The sequence below is a fragment of the Stenella coeruleoalba genome (genome assembly GCF_951394435.1).
Source record: "Stenella coeruleoalba genome assembly, chromosome: 21".
Lineage (NCBI taxonomy): Eukaryota > Metazoa > Chordata > Mammalia > Artiodactyla > Delphinidae > Stenella > Stenella coeruleoalba.
This window is the reverse complement of record NC_137167.1, coordinates 35,930,353-35,946,843: the sequence shown is the minus strand read 5'-3', so window position 1 is coordinate 35,946,843 and position 16,491 is coordinate 35,930,353. Positions and strand designations below refer to the sequence as shown.

The 16,491-nt window shown below is 39.7% G+C and overlaps 1 protein-coding gene across 18 annotated transcripts in view; it reads right to left on the bottom strand.

Annotated features, from left to right (window-relative positions):
• The window catches only part of TENM3 (teneurin transmembrane protein 3), a 697,856-nt gene that overhangs the window by 176,596 nt on the left and 504,769 nt on the right, over positions 1–16,491 (bottom strand). For all 18 annotated transcript variants that reach the window (XM_079909550.1, XM_079909554.1, XM_079909551.1 and 15 more), the window contains one exon: positions 4,671–4,908. In XM_079909550.1, coding sequence (XP_079765676.1) covers positions 4,671–4,908 — 238 coding nt within the window. The remainder of the gene's footprint in view (positions 1–4,670; positions 4,909–16,491) is intronic.

Below are 16,491 nucleotides of genomic sequence, written 5' to 3'. Positions count from 1 at the left end.
AAGAGATCTGGAATTCCTTGATTTTTACGATTCATTAGTATGTAATTTTAGATGAGTTTACTGGTTTTTTTATTTTTAAAAACAAATGGAGATGGTGAGACTCTCAAAGATTAATTAAGAATATCTTAGGACTTCCCTGGTGGCACAGTGGTTGAGAATCTGCCTGCTAATGCAGGGGACACGGGTTCGAGCCCTGGTCTGGGAAGATCCCACATGCCGCGGAGCGGCTGGGCCTGTGAGCCACAACTACTGAGGCTGCGCGTCTGGAGCCTGTGCTCCGCAACGAGAGGCCCGTGCACCGCGATGAAGAGTTACCCCCACTCGCCGCAACTAGAGAAAGCCCTCGCACAGAAACGGAGACCCAACACAGCCAAAAATAAATATAAAAATAAATGAATAAATAAAAGATTACTATTAAAAAAAAAAGAATTTCTTATCCTAGATCCACATCTGATTTTGAAGTTTACGTTCAGTAACTTTAGCTTCTTCAGTTTTACCTCTTTACTGTATTTTGTGATTTTCTCTTTTCCCACAGGTATCCTTGGGTTTCCTCAAACTATCTTTAACAAAAGGATATGGCATTACTCAGTAAACTTAAGTCAGTAGATTACCTTCCCAGGTATATTTTACTTACAGCTGTATCTTTAATTACGGAGGATCTTACTACTTACTGCCTTGTTAAAGGTAGCTGGTTACCAGCTTGTAGGTAAAGGTACAATTTTTCAGCTGGGAAAGCTCTACCCTGGTACTATACGGCCAGGATGTGTGTGTTGCTGCCTAGACTTCTAATAGGCAAGGCTGACTCAGACCTGATTGTCTTTCCTTTTCCTCAGAACCATTTAGAGTGAAGATAAAAGAGGGGGGAAAAAAAGGAGAATATCTTACTTTAGTAAATGATACTTCTGTTTAGGTTTGTTTTAAAAGATGTAGCAATTGATCTCACATTAAAGCAGCCCAAGACATCTTGATATTTGAATTAAAAATGCAATAATAAAAAGCTAATTTAATATGCAATTTCATACATTAATAATTAGCAAAGCATTGCTGAGCTACAAGGTAAAAAGCTATGGGAACATCACTAATGAACTATCAAGGCCAAAGTAGACTTCAATAAATGAAACTTTAATAAATCTTTTATTAAATAGCTACACATGAACCACTTGGTTAACATCTAATAGGTAACTACTAAGCTACGTAATTCACATATGTAAGTGAGCAACTTGCAGGCAATTAACTTTCCAATTGCTGAAGGTCAGGATTCTCAATGCGAGTCTTCGTACTGCACCTTTAAGTGGTGCTATCCTGAGTCAAGTGTACACTTTTCTTCAGCCGCTCTATATTCTGGTAGCAGCTATTATTATGTACGGAAGCAGCTGAAGTATAAAATAAACAAAGGATGAGCTATAGGCTATCAGATGCCCTACAAATGAATTATACAAAGTACAAGAAATACTGAGCTCAAAGAAAAGGAGTCTTCAGAAAAGTTCTAAGCAAGTACTGGTGTTCCGTCTAGGCCCTGATTGTTACTTTTAGGAGATGATGAGATAATAAGAATATGCTTATAAATGGCAAATGCTTGTTCGCATCTTGATGTAACTCTAGATCTGAAACTCGCTGGAGATGGGCGACCAGAGCTACTCTGTTTAGTGGGTGGAAATGCACGGTACACAATAACATCGACAGTCTCCAGCGGCAGCAACGGCTAAATTCATTAGAGAAAGGACATACACACTTTTACGGAAGCAAGAAACTGCTGGTGAGAAAACATGCTTTTTACTAAATCAAAAGGAAAGCTACTGTTGAAACAGATAGGACACATCTTTTACGTCTTTTGTACCAAGTTTAGGTGCAAATGACTTGAGATTTTCATGGGTTATTACACGCCACTTGTAACCATTATCAGGATACGCTGAAAGGAGAAAAGGGGAAGAGACAAAGGGAAAAAACACCAGAGATCCTAATCTACACAGAACTGAGTTTCCATCTTTATAGCTCACATCCCTTAAATGACAGTTTCAGAAAAGTGACAATCAGTAGGATGAGTCTATGTATAAATAGCAATAATTACCAAAGACGAAACTCCACTAGATTAAAAAATAGTCAAAGGCAGACACAAGTCTGGATAAAGTCGTTAACATACTTGAAACTGAGAATCATGCTCAATAGGGAACCTTAACTAAAAAAGGAAAAATCAATGATAAATAAGACTGGTTGTTCACCTCAAGTTCCAGCCAAGCGAGACTATTAAAGAAACCACAGTGGCACTATGTCAGGACAGTGGGAAACTGTCACACCTCTGCCTAGGTTGATTCACTGAGTACCTGCAAGTTGAAATGCCATTTTTTTTTGATTAGTAATATTATAAGATGTGAACATTGGAAAAGGCGAAAATAACAAAATCATACTACAGATTGAAAAATTTTAGCATGATGTACAATTTTCAAATTCATTATACTTTCTATATATGTGTGTGAGAATATCAACTGATAGATTTTCTTACTACGTCAATTCATAAAACTATAAAATGTAACTCCATTGATGGTTCACGAACGGTATTGCTTTGAAATGGAATTTCAAATGGTACGGCTTTGAAATCGCCCTGAGAGTGATTTCTCATACGGTCTGAACTTAGAGAAATCAACTACAGTTTCACATGTAGCTACTGTGGGTTGTCCTCTAAGGAGCTACTTTCTTCCCTAACTTCCCAGCAACAAATATTCATTAGCACAACGTGAGGAATAACAAGAACACACTTATCTTTCCCCCAGGTTATTCCAAATACCTGCTCTATAAGACGTGGCTTCAAGGAATACCAACTTTCCTATCACTGGTTTTTGAGGCTTTTGTGCTAACTACCACGTCCCCTAAATTAAACACATTTCCGATGACCTAACTTGGCATATTTCATAAATATCTGTCAAAACAATTATTGTCAACTACAATGCAATTATCCATATTCAATTTGATGACTCAACTGGAAAATTACTTTTTTCCTAATAAATTTTTTTCCAAATGACAGTAGTGCATCAGCGTTGATTGTTCAGTGTGTGCTAATTAATGTAAGTTTAGCTCTGCGCTAAGAAGAGAATCTGTGTACGTGATGCTTCGTCTTTAAGTGAAAATCCTGCTGTTGGCCTACTTCTCCTGCACTTTCGAATTTTTCCCAGAAGAGTGTTCAATATTACAAAATACATAATCAAACCCAACTACTCTTGGCTGACACTGTAGATGAAAAGACAAGGGCTCTTTGGAAACTTCTTTTTAGGTCAAGAGTAAAAGAAAAGACAGAAATACGTTATTGCTGACAACTAACTGTGAGGACATCCTGCTTGCTCGTCCTCAGGGCAGAATTGGTTTAGATCATGCAATTAATGGCAAAAAAAAAAAGTAAAAGGAATTTATTCATCATGAGACCCGTTTCTTCACCCAGAAGCTAATTTAAATGCTGACTTTAGCCAGGGGCTCTACGGGGCAGGGCACCCTCCCAGGGGGTTCAGAGCCCTCTGGTTTCTGGCTTTATGTGGTGATGAGTCTTTTTCTCTGAACCTACTGGAACCTTAGGGCAGGAAAGAAATAAATACCAATAGGAGTGTTAGAGGAACATGGCCGCAAAGCTGCCAATAGGAGACCCATGAGTTAGGGCACCACACTCTTTGCTTGTGTGATGCGTGACACAAAGGAGATGCTGACTGTTGAGGTCCTGGCCAAAGGAAGAAGGTAAGATTTTCTGTACCCGGAGATATTTAAAAATGAAACGAATTAGCTCAAAATAGCTCCTACTGACCTACACTCTGTGTGAGCAGGTCGCTAGCTGTGGCCCGAGATGTGCTAGACGTCATTAAGAACCTCACTGAAGCACCAGCACGTGTCAGAGAAAGAGCACTGAGCTGGCGAAGGTTCTGGAAGCGAAGGGGTCCACAGGCCATGCCGAGAGCGGGCCATGCTGCAGAAACGGGGCAAAATGATTTTGTACAGTTACAGATTCTCAACTGCATGATGAAGACCAGAGGATGGAAATTTCAGGAATCATAAGGAAGAATTTTCGAACAGAATTGTCTAAAAATGAATGGAAATAATGATGGAAGGAACCTTAAAGGTCCCATCTCCCTCATATTGCAAGAAACGAAAATATCCTTAACAAATGGTCCTCTGACTTGTGCTGAAGCATCATCAGTGGGGGTCCACTACGATTTTAGGATGTGATGGACAAAACGGAGTCTGTGAAAAGCAGGGATGTCGGGAACCAAGTAGATGCTCGATATGGTCACTGCGTCATGAGCTGAGAAACACATTTGCATTTCCATCCTTTTCTCTACGTGCCTGACCATCTGTAGATAAGGAAAAACGGTAGCAAAGAGAAGGTTCACTGAAGCCGTTTATTCTCATCTCTTGTAGGCTAAAACATGTGTGAAAAGGATAGGAAACTTCATTGGTCCAGCAACTAAAAGAGCACCAGTCATCTGGAACTGTTTCTAGAGAAGACAAATCAGAGAGTATATAAGAATGGTAAATCTCTCTTGGTGAGGAAAGGGTTGGACTAGTTTATCTTTCTATTTCGGATATTTAAAAAATATGGTTTGTTGACTGTTGTCAAACACGCATTCTCCATGCAGGTACATTGTGTGGTCCTAACAATCAAATACTCTGAAAGTCTCAACTTCAAGGCTTACCTGCTTTCCAGTGGTACATTACTGCCAAGGACCCAGCTGTCCTGCAGCTGGACGGACTCGGGTGTGGTTTGCAGCTCGGCGGGCAAAGCAGCCGGCGGGGCCGGACTCTGGTTCCTCCTATTGGTCAGGGAGTTTCTATTGAGAGAAGTGATGGATGGGTGATGCTGTGCGGAGTGTTGCTTATGGGAAGGCGGCAGAGGCTGCAGGGTGGACTGGCCTTGGTTGTTTGCAGGTTGCTCTGAAAAAAGAAATGGAGACATTATATTTATGTGTATATGCACATACACATCTATACACACTACCAGTTTCTTGGGGATCCACTGTAGATGAATTAGCATTAAAAACTGCATGCAGGGCTTCCCTGGTGGCGCAGTGGTTGAGAGTCCGCCTGCCGATGCAGAGGACACGGGTTCGTGCCCCGGTCCGGGAGGATCCCACATGCCGCAGAGCGGCTGGGCCCGTGAGCCGTGGCCGCTGAGCCTGCACGTCCGGAGCCTGTGCTCCGCAACGGGAGAGGCCACAGGGGTGAGAGGCCCGCGTACCGCAAAAAAAAAAAAAAAAAAAAAAATGCATGTAAATCCATAACCTGATACACTTGCCTATTGTTCTATTAAGCGGGTGTTCAGTGACATTCTCTAAGAGTAAGTTTACCCTTGATACACAAAGTTCTAATTAATATACCACAGATGGTAAAATTGCTTTTGGTTTTAATTTGTTTCAGATTTTTTTTTCATCTGCTTTTATTAACACCTACAGAAAACAGCATCTGACAGCTCCCATAATGTGCTCTTAGGTTTCAGCTTTTTTAAACAAACCAACCCTGAAATTAAATGGGTAATTTCTGTAGAACACAAAGGTTTTGGAAATGCATATAATCCCTATAATTATTTAATGGAGTTTTTTTAAGCTTTATTTAACTGCAATAAATTATTACAAGCTAGTTGCTAAACAGCAGTAGACTACTCTAGCGCATTTCAAATAAGGCAGATCTGCACTGTGATCTACTAATAGACGCTAAGTATTCTTCAGCAGAAGGTCACTGTGTGAAGCAGATGTTGTTTCATGGATATTTAACAGACTGAATCACAGCTGATTACAACGTCAGAAGACTCATATACTTAATGACTGTTACATCCATTAGCACACATGCAGAACAGACTTTCCAATTTCACAGTATGCAGGAGAACTACATTTTGGTGTAAGTCATCAGAGCGACTCATGCCACTATGTCAGTGGTACAAATATTTTGTTCTAAACCGGAATCATAAAGGATCCAGCAACTTCAAAATATAAACACAACAGTGGGTTGTAACCAGGAAAAAATTCTCTAAAGCTAATAAGTCATAAGTTAAAATACGCAAATGAATGGAACATTTGAGACCCACTTCTCATTCTCATTACCTAGCTTTGGACATGCTAGAATGCACAAATACTACATTTTAGCCAACAGACAGATGACTCCTTAATTTAATGCTAAACTTATTATGGTTCCGCACACATAAGATGTCAATTTTTGACTAACTTCAGTTCAGAGTGCAATATAATTTTAAAGTGTTGTATTAAATCATGCTATTAATATAAATGCACATATTAAAAGAGAACAGGAAACACAGGGACTATCTTTCATCTACCGTGTGAACTCCAGCAGTGATTGTTAACACAGTCTAACATTGTAATTCTGGTTGCATGAAATGGATACATGATATGTAAGAGTTTGAATACATAGTATCAAACCTCTTTACAGGGTACAACAATTAAAATTACTCCTCCCACAGTGTATAATATTAGTAACACCATGTTTCCAGGCGTCTCTAATAATCTGTATCATATCATTTAACAACTAGTAATTTCTTACTCCTGAAATGAGGGACAGATATCACACCCAAATCTATGGAACAGAGTTGCTTCCTTGTACAGTCACTATTCTTGAAGATTCCCATTCTGGAAACTATAGAAATCTTACTTGGTCCACTGTTTTGGTGCTCATGAAAAGTTACGGAAGTCTAATTCTCAGTTAAAGTGAAATTAGCCTTTGCAGACATGGCAGGGTTAAAATAGCGCATACAGTTTTAATCGTGTGAGAATAAAAGAAACAGTTTAAAATTCTAAGATTTATTATTCAGGTATCATTTAACTACTTAGCTTTGCTGTTCTTAGCATCAGTGCATATGATTAGAATCTCTATAGGTGTCTTTAAGGAACATTTCAAGAAGCTGTTTATAAGATGACATATAATAAGCTACAGTTACGGGCTTCCCTGGTGGCGCAGTGGTTAAGAATCCGCCTGCCAATGCAGGGGACACGGGTTCGATCCCTGGTCGGGGAAGATCCCACATGCCACAGAGCAACTAAGCCCGTGTGCCACAACTACTGAGCCTGCACTCTAGAGTCCGCGAACCACAACTACTGAATTCGTGTGCTGCAACGAGAAGCCACCGCAATGAGAAGCCTGCACACCACAAGGAAGAGTAGCCCCCGCTCGCCGCAACTAGAGAGAAAGCCCACGCACAGCGACGAAGACCCAAACACAGCCAAAAAATGAATGAATAAATAAATAATAAAATTACTTTAAAAAAAAAAAGCTACAGTTATGAGGGCCTAGACAAGGTCGGCCTCATAACAAAGAGAGAAAGAAGAGAAACATTTCATACATAACAATACATAACAAGAGACACAACACATAACCAAGTATTAAGACTGTGCCTGGAAAGAAGCAGATGACTGCATGTGTTTAAGCACAGCTCCATGGAAGAGTGGTTTTATATTATAGAGAGGTTACAGAGAATAAACGACACATCAGATATTATACTATGTCCAGGAAGAGCAGTGTCGTAGAAGTCAGGGTACCAAATTTACTTCCTAACTGTCAGTCATCATCATAGTGAGCCTCTGTTTCTTCAACTGTAATGTGGGAAATATTGCTTGCCAAAAAGTTAGTTAGGGTTTTTCATAGCATCTTACGAAAACCCGAACGAACTTTTTGCACAGTCCAATACCACTGTCCCATCCAGGTATTAGTGCAATCTAAAGATTCAATGAAATGCACTCATTCATTCATTTATTCACACACGTCCTCATTCATCCCACAGGCATTTATCAACCTTCTATGTTCTAAGGATCTGCGAAGTCAGTAACGGATGAAAGCACTGTGTAAATGATAAAGCATTATAAATATTAAGATTGTTACTGAAACATTAAAAGATTTAAGGTCTGTTATATATTTCATTATGTTGAACTTAAGATTCTTATTCTTTTTTAGTTTTTAAAAAAAATTTTATTTTTTATTGAAGTATTGTTGCGTTACAATGTTGTGTTAGTTTCTGGAAGATTCTTATTCTTAAATCAAAATATAAATCGTGGGTTAAAACCTTCCATTTGAGGTTTTGAAACTAATTAGTTTCTGCTGCTGTTTTCTCTGGATTACTCATTCCTTTTGCAAGTATTCGTTAGGAACTTGCAATGTGCAAGACATCATGTAAACATCCTTCCTTTTTCCAGTTGTCTGAGGTTATTTCAGCACACGTGTTCTGTCTGCTGGGACCTCTTTTGATTTGACTACCTAATTAGGAGGACTACCAATAACACAAATCCAGATCATGAAAGCTAGGTTCAATCTTAAATTTGATGGAGGGCTTCCCTGGTGGCGCAGTGGTTGGGAGTCCGCCTGCCGATGCAGGGGACACGGGTTCGTGCCCCGGTCCGGGAGGATCCCACATGCCGCGGAGCGGCTGGGCCCGTGAGCCATGGCCGCTGAGCCTGTGCGTCCGGAGCCTGTGCTCCGCAACGGGAGAGGCCACAGCAGTGAGAGGCCCGCGTACCGAAATAAACAAATAAATAAAATTTGATGGAACGGAATAAGTGCAGAGTCTGAGCGAGATGGGGTGGATGGCCAGGAATTTAAATTCTGACGAATCACAAACAGAAGCAAATCCAAGGATCCGGTGGGAGGTCAACGCTAGTTCTAGAGATTCCGGCTTACAGGACGTGAGAAGTAGCTGGCGTAGGCACTTATTTTTACCGACTTATTCAAGGTAGATTACTTTTATAAAGTATAACAAGATAAAATAAAATTGAACATAGTCAGAGAGGAAGATAGAATGAAAGAAAACTGCAAGTGGGAAAGATAAAGCCAGGTATGAGGCGAGTGGACGAAATGCCTGCTGTACATAGCTCTACACATCTTTAGAGAAAGGTACAAACCTGGCTCTAAATTACCTTGTTGCAAAGACGGAAAAGAGGAAACATGATCAGTTACATGATTTGAAGTGTTTTTAAGATCAAAAAGTTTGCTTAAGAAAAGTACTGAGAATAGAGAGAACATTCTCTTTTCACCTCATAGGAAGACAGATGAACACCCAGGGAAGTTCGATGACCAAGGTCCAAGGTGGGCACAAGGCAACAGAGAACAGGGCTTGGACTTGGAGACCAGCACTTAGAACCTAATAGAGGTGGGCAGATCCACCCAAGGACAGCTGAAACATCAACCGTAGCCTTTGCTTTAAGCTAAGCCGCTGATACAGGCTTTGCATAGGCTTGAGAAGAAGTTTCAGATGAGACCTCACAGAGTCACCAAGTTCAGTGTTCCTGAAACACAGCTCTGAACATGTCATTTTATTCCTGGAAAACTACAAAGGCGTTTTGCCTATAAAACATAAAGTGAACGCTAAAGGTGGATGTGATCCTTGTTCAAGGTATCTTTGCAAACGCTACCCCCATGAATCTCTTCATGTATCCCTGTTCCAGTCAAGCTTGCCGTACGCACTGTATCTCCACCACAGCTTTCCACTTCTGTGCAGTGGCTTCTATTTGAAACACATGTTCCTCCAACTTTCTATATCCAAACCCTGTGTATTTCAAGCTCTCAGAATGATGACAGCCCTTCTGTTTTCTTCAAGTAGAAATCAGTTATTTCTCCTGAGTCTTCTTAGAGTCTTTTATCTTTCTTCTCTTTTTCTTTTTTAAAATAAATGTATTTATCTTATTTTATTTATTTTTGGCTGTGCTGGGTCTTTGTTGCTGTGTGCAGGCTTTCTCTAGTTGCGGCGAGCAGGGGCTACTCTTCGTTGCGGTGTGCGGGCTTCTCATTGCGGTGGCTTCTCTTGTTGCGGAGCACGGGCTCTAGGTGCGCGGGCTTCAGTAGTTGTGGTTCGCGGGCTCAGTAGTTGTGGCGCACGGGCTTAGTTGCTCTGCGGCGTGTGGGATCTTCCTGGACCAGGGCTCGAACCCGTGTCCCTGCATTGGCAGGCAGATTCTTAACCACTGCTCCACCAGGGAAGTCCCTTTTATCTTTCTTTTCCACGGCTCTTTTCACTTTTCCCTCTGTATTATACTCCTTTTATAGGTTTCATGTCCCCTGTTAGACTCTCTATGGAGAGTCACCTTGGAACCCCTAAGGACCACACGATGATAGATACTCAGTAAATATCTGTTGAATGAATGACTATTGGTGAAGAAGTCAATGAAGGGGGAGTTGAAGTAGAAAGTGGGGCCTGCTCATATTGCCTTTTCTTTTCTTTTACTGAAATACAGTTGATTTACAATGCTGTGTTAGTTTCAGGTGTACGGCAAAGTGGTTCAGTTACACATCTGTACTGCCTTTAATTCTAAGGTAATTTGCAAACATGTCTTATTTCCCCAACTAAATTCTTAGATCCTGAAAGGCAGGGACTCTAATTTAAAGCTCTTTGGATTTTTCAGTACCTTCACTAAGGCTTGTGCTTCAAAGACTCCTAAAAATATGCTGAATGATTGGTGATACTTATGAAATAACAGGACCTTGGGAGGGGGGTGTCATCTCGTCCAGGCAGGTACCATGTAACTCACTACAGAAACTGGTTTTTCAGAATATTTCTTTTGAATCATGGCAGATGTTCCAATATTTAAAATCGACCTTTTAAGATGTGTGAATAATAGAGCAATTACCTAAAATATACAAGAATATGTAAGATATAAATATATAAGATATGAAACAATACATAAAATATGCATTATAATTTGCCAAGTATAGTACGTTTTCCTTATATTTTAAAGCTTATGATTAAAAATCCTCCAAATTAGGTATTTTAGAAAAGATGTAGGTTATTTTTTCCAAGTGGTCTTCCCCACTTTTTTTAAAAAAAATTAAATTCTTGGCACTATGCTTACCGGACTTTATACACTGTACCTAACTAGTGCTGTTTCTTTCAGCCTATCTTTCTTTGTTCAAGTGCCTACCGCTCATAGAACGTTCATGAAAGCCTGACAGCTGCTTGTTTTTATTTGATAAACTGGACACAAATGATAGCAGATCTCTGTTGAAATTCACATTATAGTAATAAACATTAGACAGACTAGACTTCACTCATTGTGCTCAGCTCTTTGCCACCAAAGAAGTTAGCTCTTTGACAGAACATTGAAGGCCATCCCATTAAACCTATCAGCTGGGGGTAAGCCTGGATCATAACATACACAGTAAGGTGTGCCGCCTACTAGACCACACAAAGCTATCTGACAATGCAGTAGATTCCAGTTTAATCAAATTATAAAACCCAATTCCAAGCAAATGAAGGCATATTCACTGAGCTCCACAGGGGGAAGAAAAGAAACTTTTGACCACTTGCCTGGATAGCAACTCTGCTGTATGAGCCAGTGAGGTGGAGGGGCCGTAGAGACAAATGACAATAAACATGGGAGACTTATTTTTCATGGGGTGTTTTCTTGAATAAGTTACATAGCTCTCTGAGCTTCATTTATTTTATAGTGCTTATTTAAAGGAATCTAAAAAATACAGGGCCTGACATACAGTAAGTGCTGAAGGCAACTTATTAAGCTGGAAGAAACAGCCATCTTCAGGGCAGAGCATCATGAGGGAAAACAAAGTAACTCAAGAGCCTTGTCCGCGAGAAGCAAGAACACACTATCCAATATCTCTGAAGAGGAAACGTCTTTCCTTTAACAGGCAACAAAGCAAGAATCGGAAATATCACAGGCATCAAAAATAAACTACTGTCTTGGCAGTTCCCAGAGAAGAGGGAATCTGATCTCTTAGTCATGAAGTTCAGCGGGTCTCTTTTTTCCATCTACTATAACCACAGAATCATGACAAGAATTTGAAAAAAAAAGGAACATGTTTTTTTTTTTTTTTTAACCTAACTGGGCATATTTGCTGGTTTGAATTTTTTTTTTTTTAATTAAAAGCCACTACAGGCAGCTTCCGGACAGCTAGGTGCAATTCAGTCCAGCTCTCTCTGCTTCACAGCCTTGGGCTGAGGTCTTCGGGGGCCAGAGTGGAAATGGACTTTCAAACAGGAAAGTGGGGAGAGAAAATAATAGCTGCTGGGAGATACAAATACCTTTGTGTGGGTGCATGTCCACATGTGCACATGTGCCCCTTAAGGCTTTGGCGGGCTGGCTACAAATGTCCCCAGGGAGGAAGCACTCTATTTTGGAAGGGAGATGGAAGGCTAGGGGCTGACAGCTGTGCTGCTTTAAGATAATTGTTTGCAGTTTGAGTGGAGTGTGCTAACAAAAGACAAATGGGTGATGGAAGATGAGGGCTGGAGAGAGGGAGGGGGAGGGAGGGAAGGGAGGGGGAAGGAGAGGGAGGGAGGGGGAAGGAGGGGGAGGGAGATGAAGGACAGGGGATGAGGCTGGGGGAAGGGAAGAGAACCAAGGAAGAACAGAAACGTTTTTAACTTGACTGAACTACTAGAGAACCGGAGAAGCATTCTTCCAGTGGCTTGAGAATTCTTGGATACCAAAGACAGTGAGTTGAATGTATGAATAAACTCTGGTTCTGACCCCCCCAGGAATTTACAAGATACACAGACCGTGTAGCACTAGACAAACATTTAGAAGGAGACACACCCGTTGACTGGGGATTAGCAATGGTGGGGTTAAAGCCTTTGTTTCTCTACCACCAAATTCATTCATTCTCACTTTACTTCCTGGCTGTACCTTTACCTTCTCCCACCTGTCTCAAGCAAAACTGAAGTTTCCTGCAAAACTGACCTCTTTCGTAAAACAGGCCACCAAAACAAAACCTGTAAAACACCTTGCTGTTGTATATTTTATTACCATATTAATTTTTTTTACTGAAGTACAGTTGATTTACAATATTTCATTAGTTTCAGGTGTACAGCATAGTGATTCAGGTTTTTTTTTCTCTTTTGCAGATTCTATTCCATTATAGTTTATTACAAGATATTGGTATAACTTCCTGTGCTATACAGTAAATTCTTGTTGCTTATCTATTTTATGTGTAGTAGTTTGTATCTGTGAATCCCATACTCCCAATTTATCCCTCCCTCCCTCTCCCCTTTGGTAGCCATAAGTTTGTTTCCTATGCCTGTGAGTCTGTTTCTATTTTGTATATAGATTTATTTGTATTATGTTTTAGACTCCAATATAAGTGATACCATAGAGTATTTGTCCTTCTTTGTCTGACTTATTTCACTAAGCATAATATTTTCTAGGTCCATCCACGTTACTGCAAATGGCAATATTTCCTTCTTTTTGAAGGCTTAGTAATATTCCACTGTAGATATATGCCCCATCTTCTTAAGCCAACCGTCTGTCAATGGGTACTGAGGTTGTTTCCATGTCTTGGCTGTTGTAAACAGTGCTGCTAGTGACCAGGGCTTGGAGTGGATGCTCCAAGTATACAAGGACCAAACCATAGATAGCTTTTGCGTTTGAAAATCCCAATGTAATTCTTAGATTTAGTTTATTCTTTTGTTCCATTATCAACTAACTCAGTGGCCTTACAGAAGTTGCTTTTCCTTGATTTTCTAATGGTAAATTTTTCTACTGGTAAAAATGGTAAACACCTTCCTCATCTGGCTACATTTCAGGAGCTATTAGGAAAGGCATATTATAAATACAAAGTATTTTATGACACTGAAAAGAGGACATTGCATTAAAAATATCTCCTTTGCTCAGAAAATATCATATATATTGCAGACATTTAGTTGACATTACATCCCTATGGAGAAAAAAATTAAGTAGGAAGAATTTTCCTCATAAATGGGAAAAACTTGAGTTAAGAAAATATGTGTACTTAGTCATACCAGAACTCAGTGGAGCCCAAATTGAACGAAAACATTTACATATTCAAGGTGCTTTCTTCTCCTCTCCTTTCTCACCCTCATCCTCCATACTATAATAAAAAGATAAGAAATGGTATAATGGAAATTAGAGAAGAGAGACCTCACCTCACTCAGAAAATCACTTTCACATAAACCTGCTCCTCTGGTTCATTGTTTTATCTAGCGATTCTCACACAAGCTAGGTATTTGAAAGGGAATTGTCCATTTACATAGCTCTGCAAGCCTTTGGTTAAAATATGGCACTGTGTAAAAACTGTCACCACAGTATCTGTCACTGAAACATTTCTGACAGTTGCACACAAATCAAATGAAAATTTAACATGTGCTTTAAAAACCATAAAATACTACAAACATAAACAGCATTGTTCTCATCACCTTCACCATCAGACGACGGATTGTAAGGCTATTTATATAAAGATATTTGAGTATGAAAAACCTTGAAGATACACAAGAAGATGTAAAAGGAAGATTTGTACTGGCCAGAAGGCATTATTTAATCAGCACACGTGAACTGGTTTACTGTTCTTACTAAGTTAGTGAGAATTTGGTTCCGTTTCTTTACGGTCATTCCTTGCAATGAGGATTAGAAGAAATCATCAAGGGCTGAGTCTTTTCAACCTTTGTATTCCTTTTTCTTTGAGAGTCCGCTGTATTTTCTGTTTCTAGCAACGTGGCAACCTGGATTAGCTGTCAACTCCCTTGCTATGAAATATCCAGAATTGCTGGGTGAAATATAGTAAATATCTTTTGGACGATTTCATTCAGTGTATCTATTGTCTAACATTTGCCAGGCTCTGTTGCAGGCATTGAGGATATAGCAGTGAACAAAACAGCCAACAATCTTAGCCCACCAGTGGAACGTGAACTTGATTAATATAACTGAATTAGAAAGAAAGGATGGGCCAGAAACAGAGGGGAGAGGAAAACTGTTGAGTGCACATGAGCCAACACTGTAGCTTCCCTGGGGAGACCTGCCAGTCTCTGTAATATTTCAACGTACAAGCAAGCGTCAAGAATTCATGCCTCAGCTGCTACTGAGACCCCTACATTCAGCCTGGACACGTAAAGCGCTATACCCTCAGTCTAAGAGTAGACTTAAAAAACCTTCTCATCGCAGAAAGACAATAAGGAATCTTGCTGTGCTGCCTTGAACCCAGATGGGGAAGAAAACAACTTGTAAAAATTTCAGCCGGTAGCCTGGGCTTCTCTGGAGTCGGAGTATGAAGTTGAAACTTTTACTATCAACATAGTTGTGGGACCCCCAAGCCAAGAAATTAATATTAAAAGTGGTGCTCCTCAGCAACACTACCCCCCTCTCCCCAAGGACCCAGAAGAAGCAAATGCAAAACTTGTCTGGAAGAATACGCTCTCAACTCAAGTCACAAAGGATTTCCACAGAAAAAACCCTACTTTCACTGAATTTACTGTCTAAAATTACAAAACTTAAGAGGAAACATCTACCTTGAGTCAAAATCTACAGACAAAACAAAAAGCAAAAATTTATCTCCCTGAACTTCCGATAATATGGCCATAAGATAAAACAATAAGTATGTTTAGAATGATTACAGATTTAAAAGAAATTAGGAACATGAGAATAAGAGACCATGAAAAAAGAAGGAGCGGTTACAAAAAAAGGTAGAATGTGTTTGCAGACACTGAAGTTAGAAACTTACTGGGTGGTTCAAACAATACATTAAATACAACTGTAGAGAGTACCGGTGAGTTGGAAAAGAGATCTGGGAAAATCACTCAGATGGCATCAGAAAGACCAAGACTGCTTAGATAAGAAAGAGTAATTCAAAGACAAAAAAAGAATGAAAGAAGGCTCAATATACATTCAGTGGGAATTCCAGAAGGAGAGAATAGAGTTTTCTTCGGAGCTACTTAAACAGCTTTCTACAAAGTCCCTAATATCACACACATGGCTGTCAAATTCTAGAGAACGTAAATGTATTCCTCTCTCTTTCATGTCGTATGAATTATCTCTGCTATTCTCTTTTTTGTTACTGTCAAGCACCCCAACCTACTTTAGTGGGTGGAAGCAAATGGAAATGGCTGCCTTCTGCTTGTTAAAGTAGTTCCTCTTTCAATATACTTAACGCCAATAATGCCACAGACACATTATCCTCTACAGAATTCTTAGTTTTCCATAACCGTTTTTTTTTACAGAATCATACATAAAACTTATATATGCATAGAAAAATGGATCTAAATACCTTTTGAATGTCTCAGTATATGTTTCAGGATATCCTTCTACCCATTTAAAAAATATTTTACCTGAGAGAGTAAGCAAAAAAGGAAAAATCTGTCCCAATCCTGACAAGGAAGAACTGCTGACATACAATCAACAGACGCTTTTCTCTCCTCTCTGATTTCCTAATGGACATTTGATTTTAGTGCAATTAAACTTTACTGACTTGAAATGGAGTATATGGTATGATATGAATAGAGCACATTTTGGAGTATGGAGAAGAATAGGCTGGAAGGCAACTAAAAGCTATTACTATGTGATAATGGCTTACAAAGAATAAGAAAAGCGAACTGAACGCCCCACGTAATGCAGAATTTGTTATGCTATTCAGATAACGTATTCTTTATCACAAAGAAAATGTCCGGTATAGAAGGAAAAGTACTAGAAAAGGAAACAGGAGACGTAGGGTTGAGTACCTGCTTTATCTGACTAAACATAACCACATATAAACCAACTAACTTCTGAGCCTCAGTTTCTCTCCTCC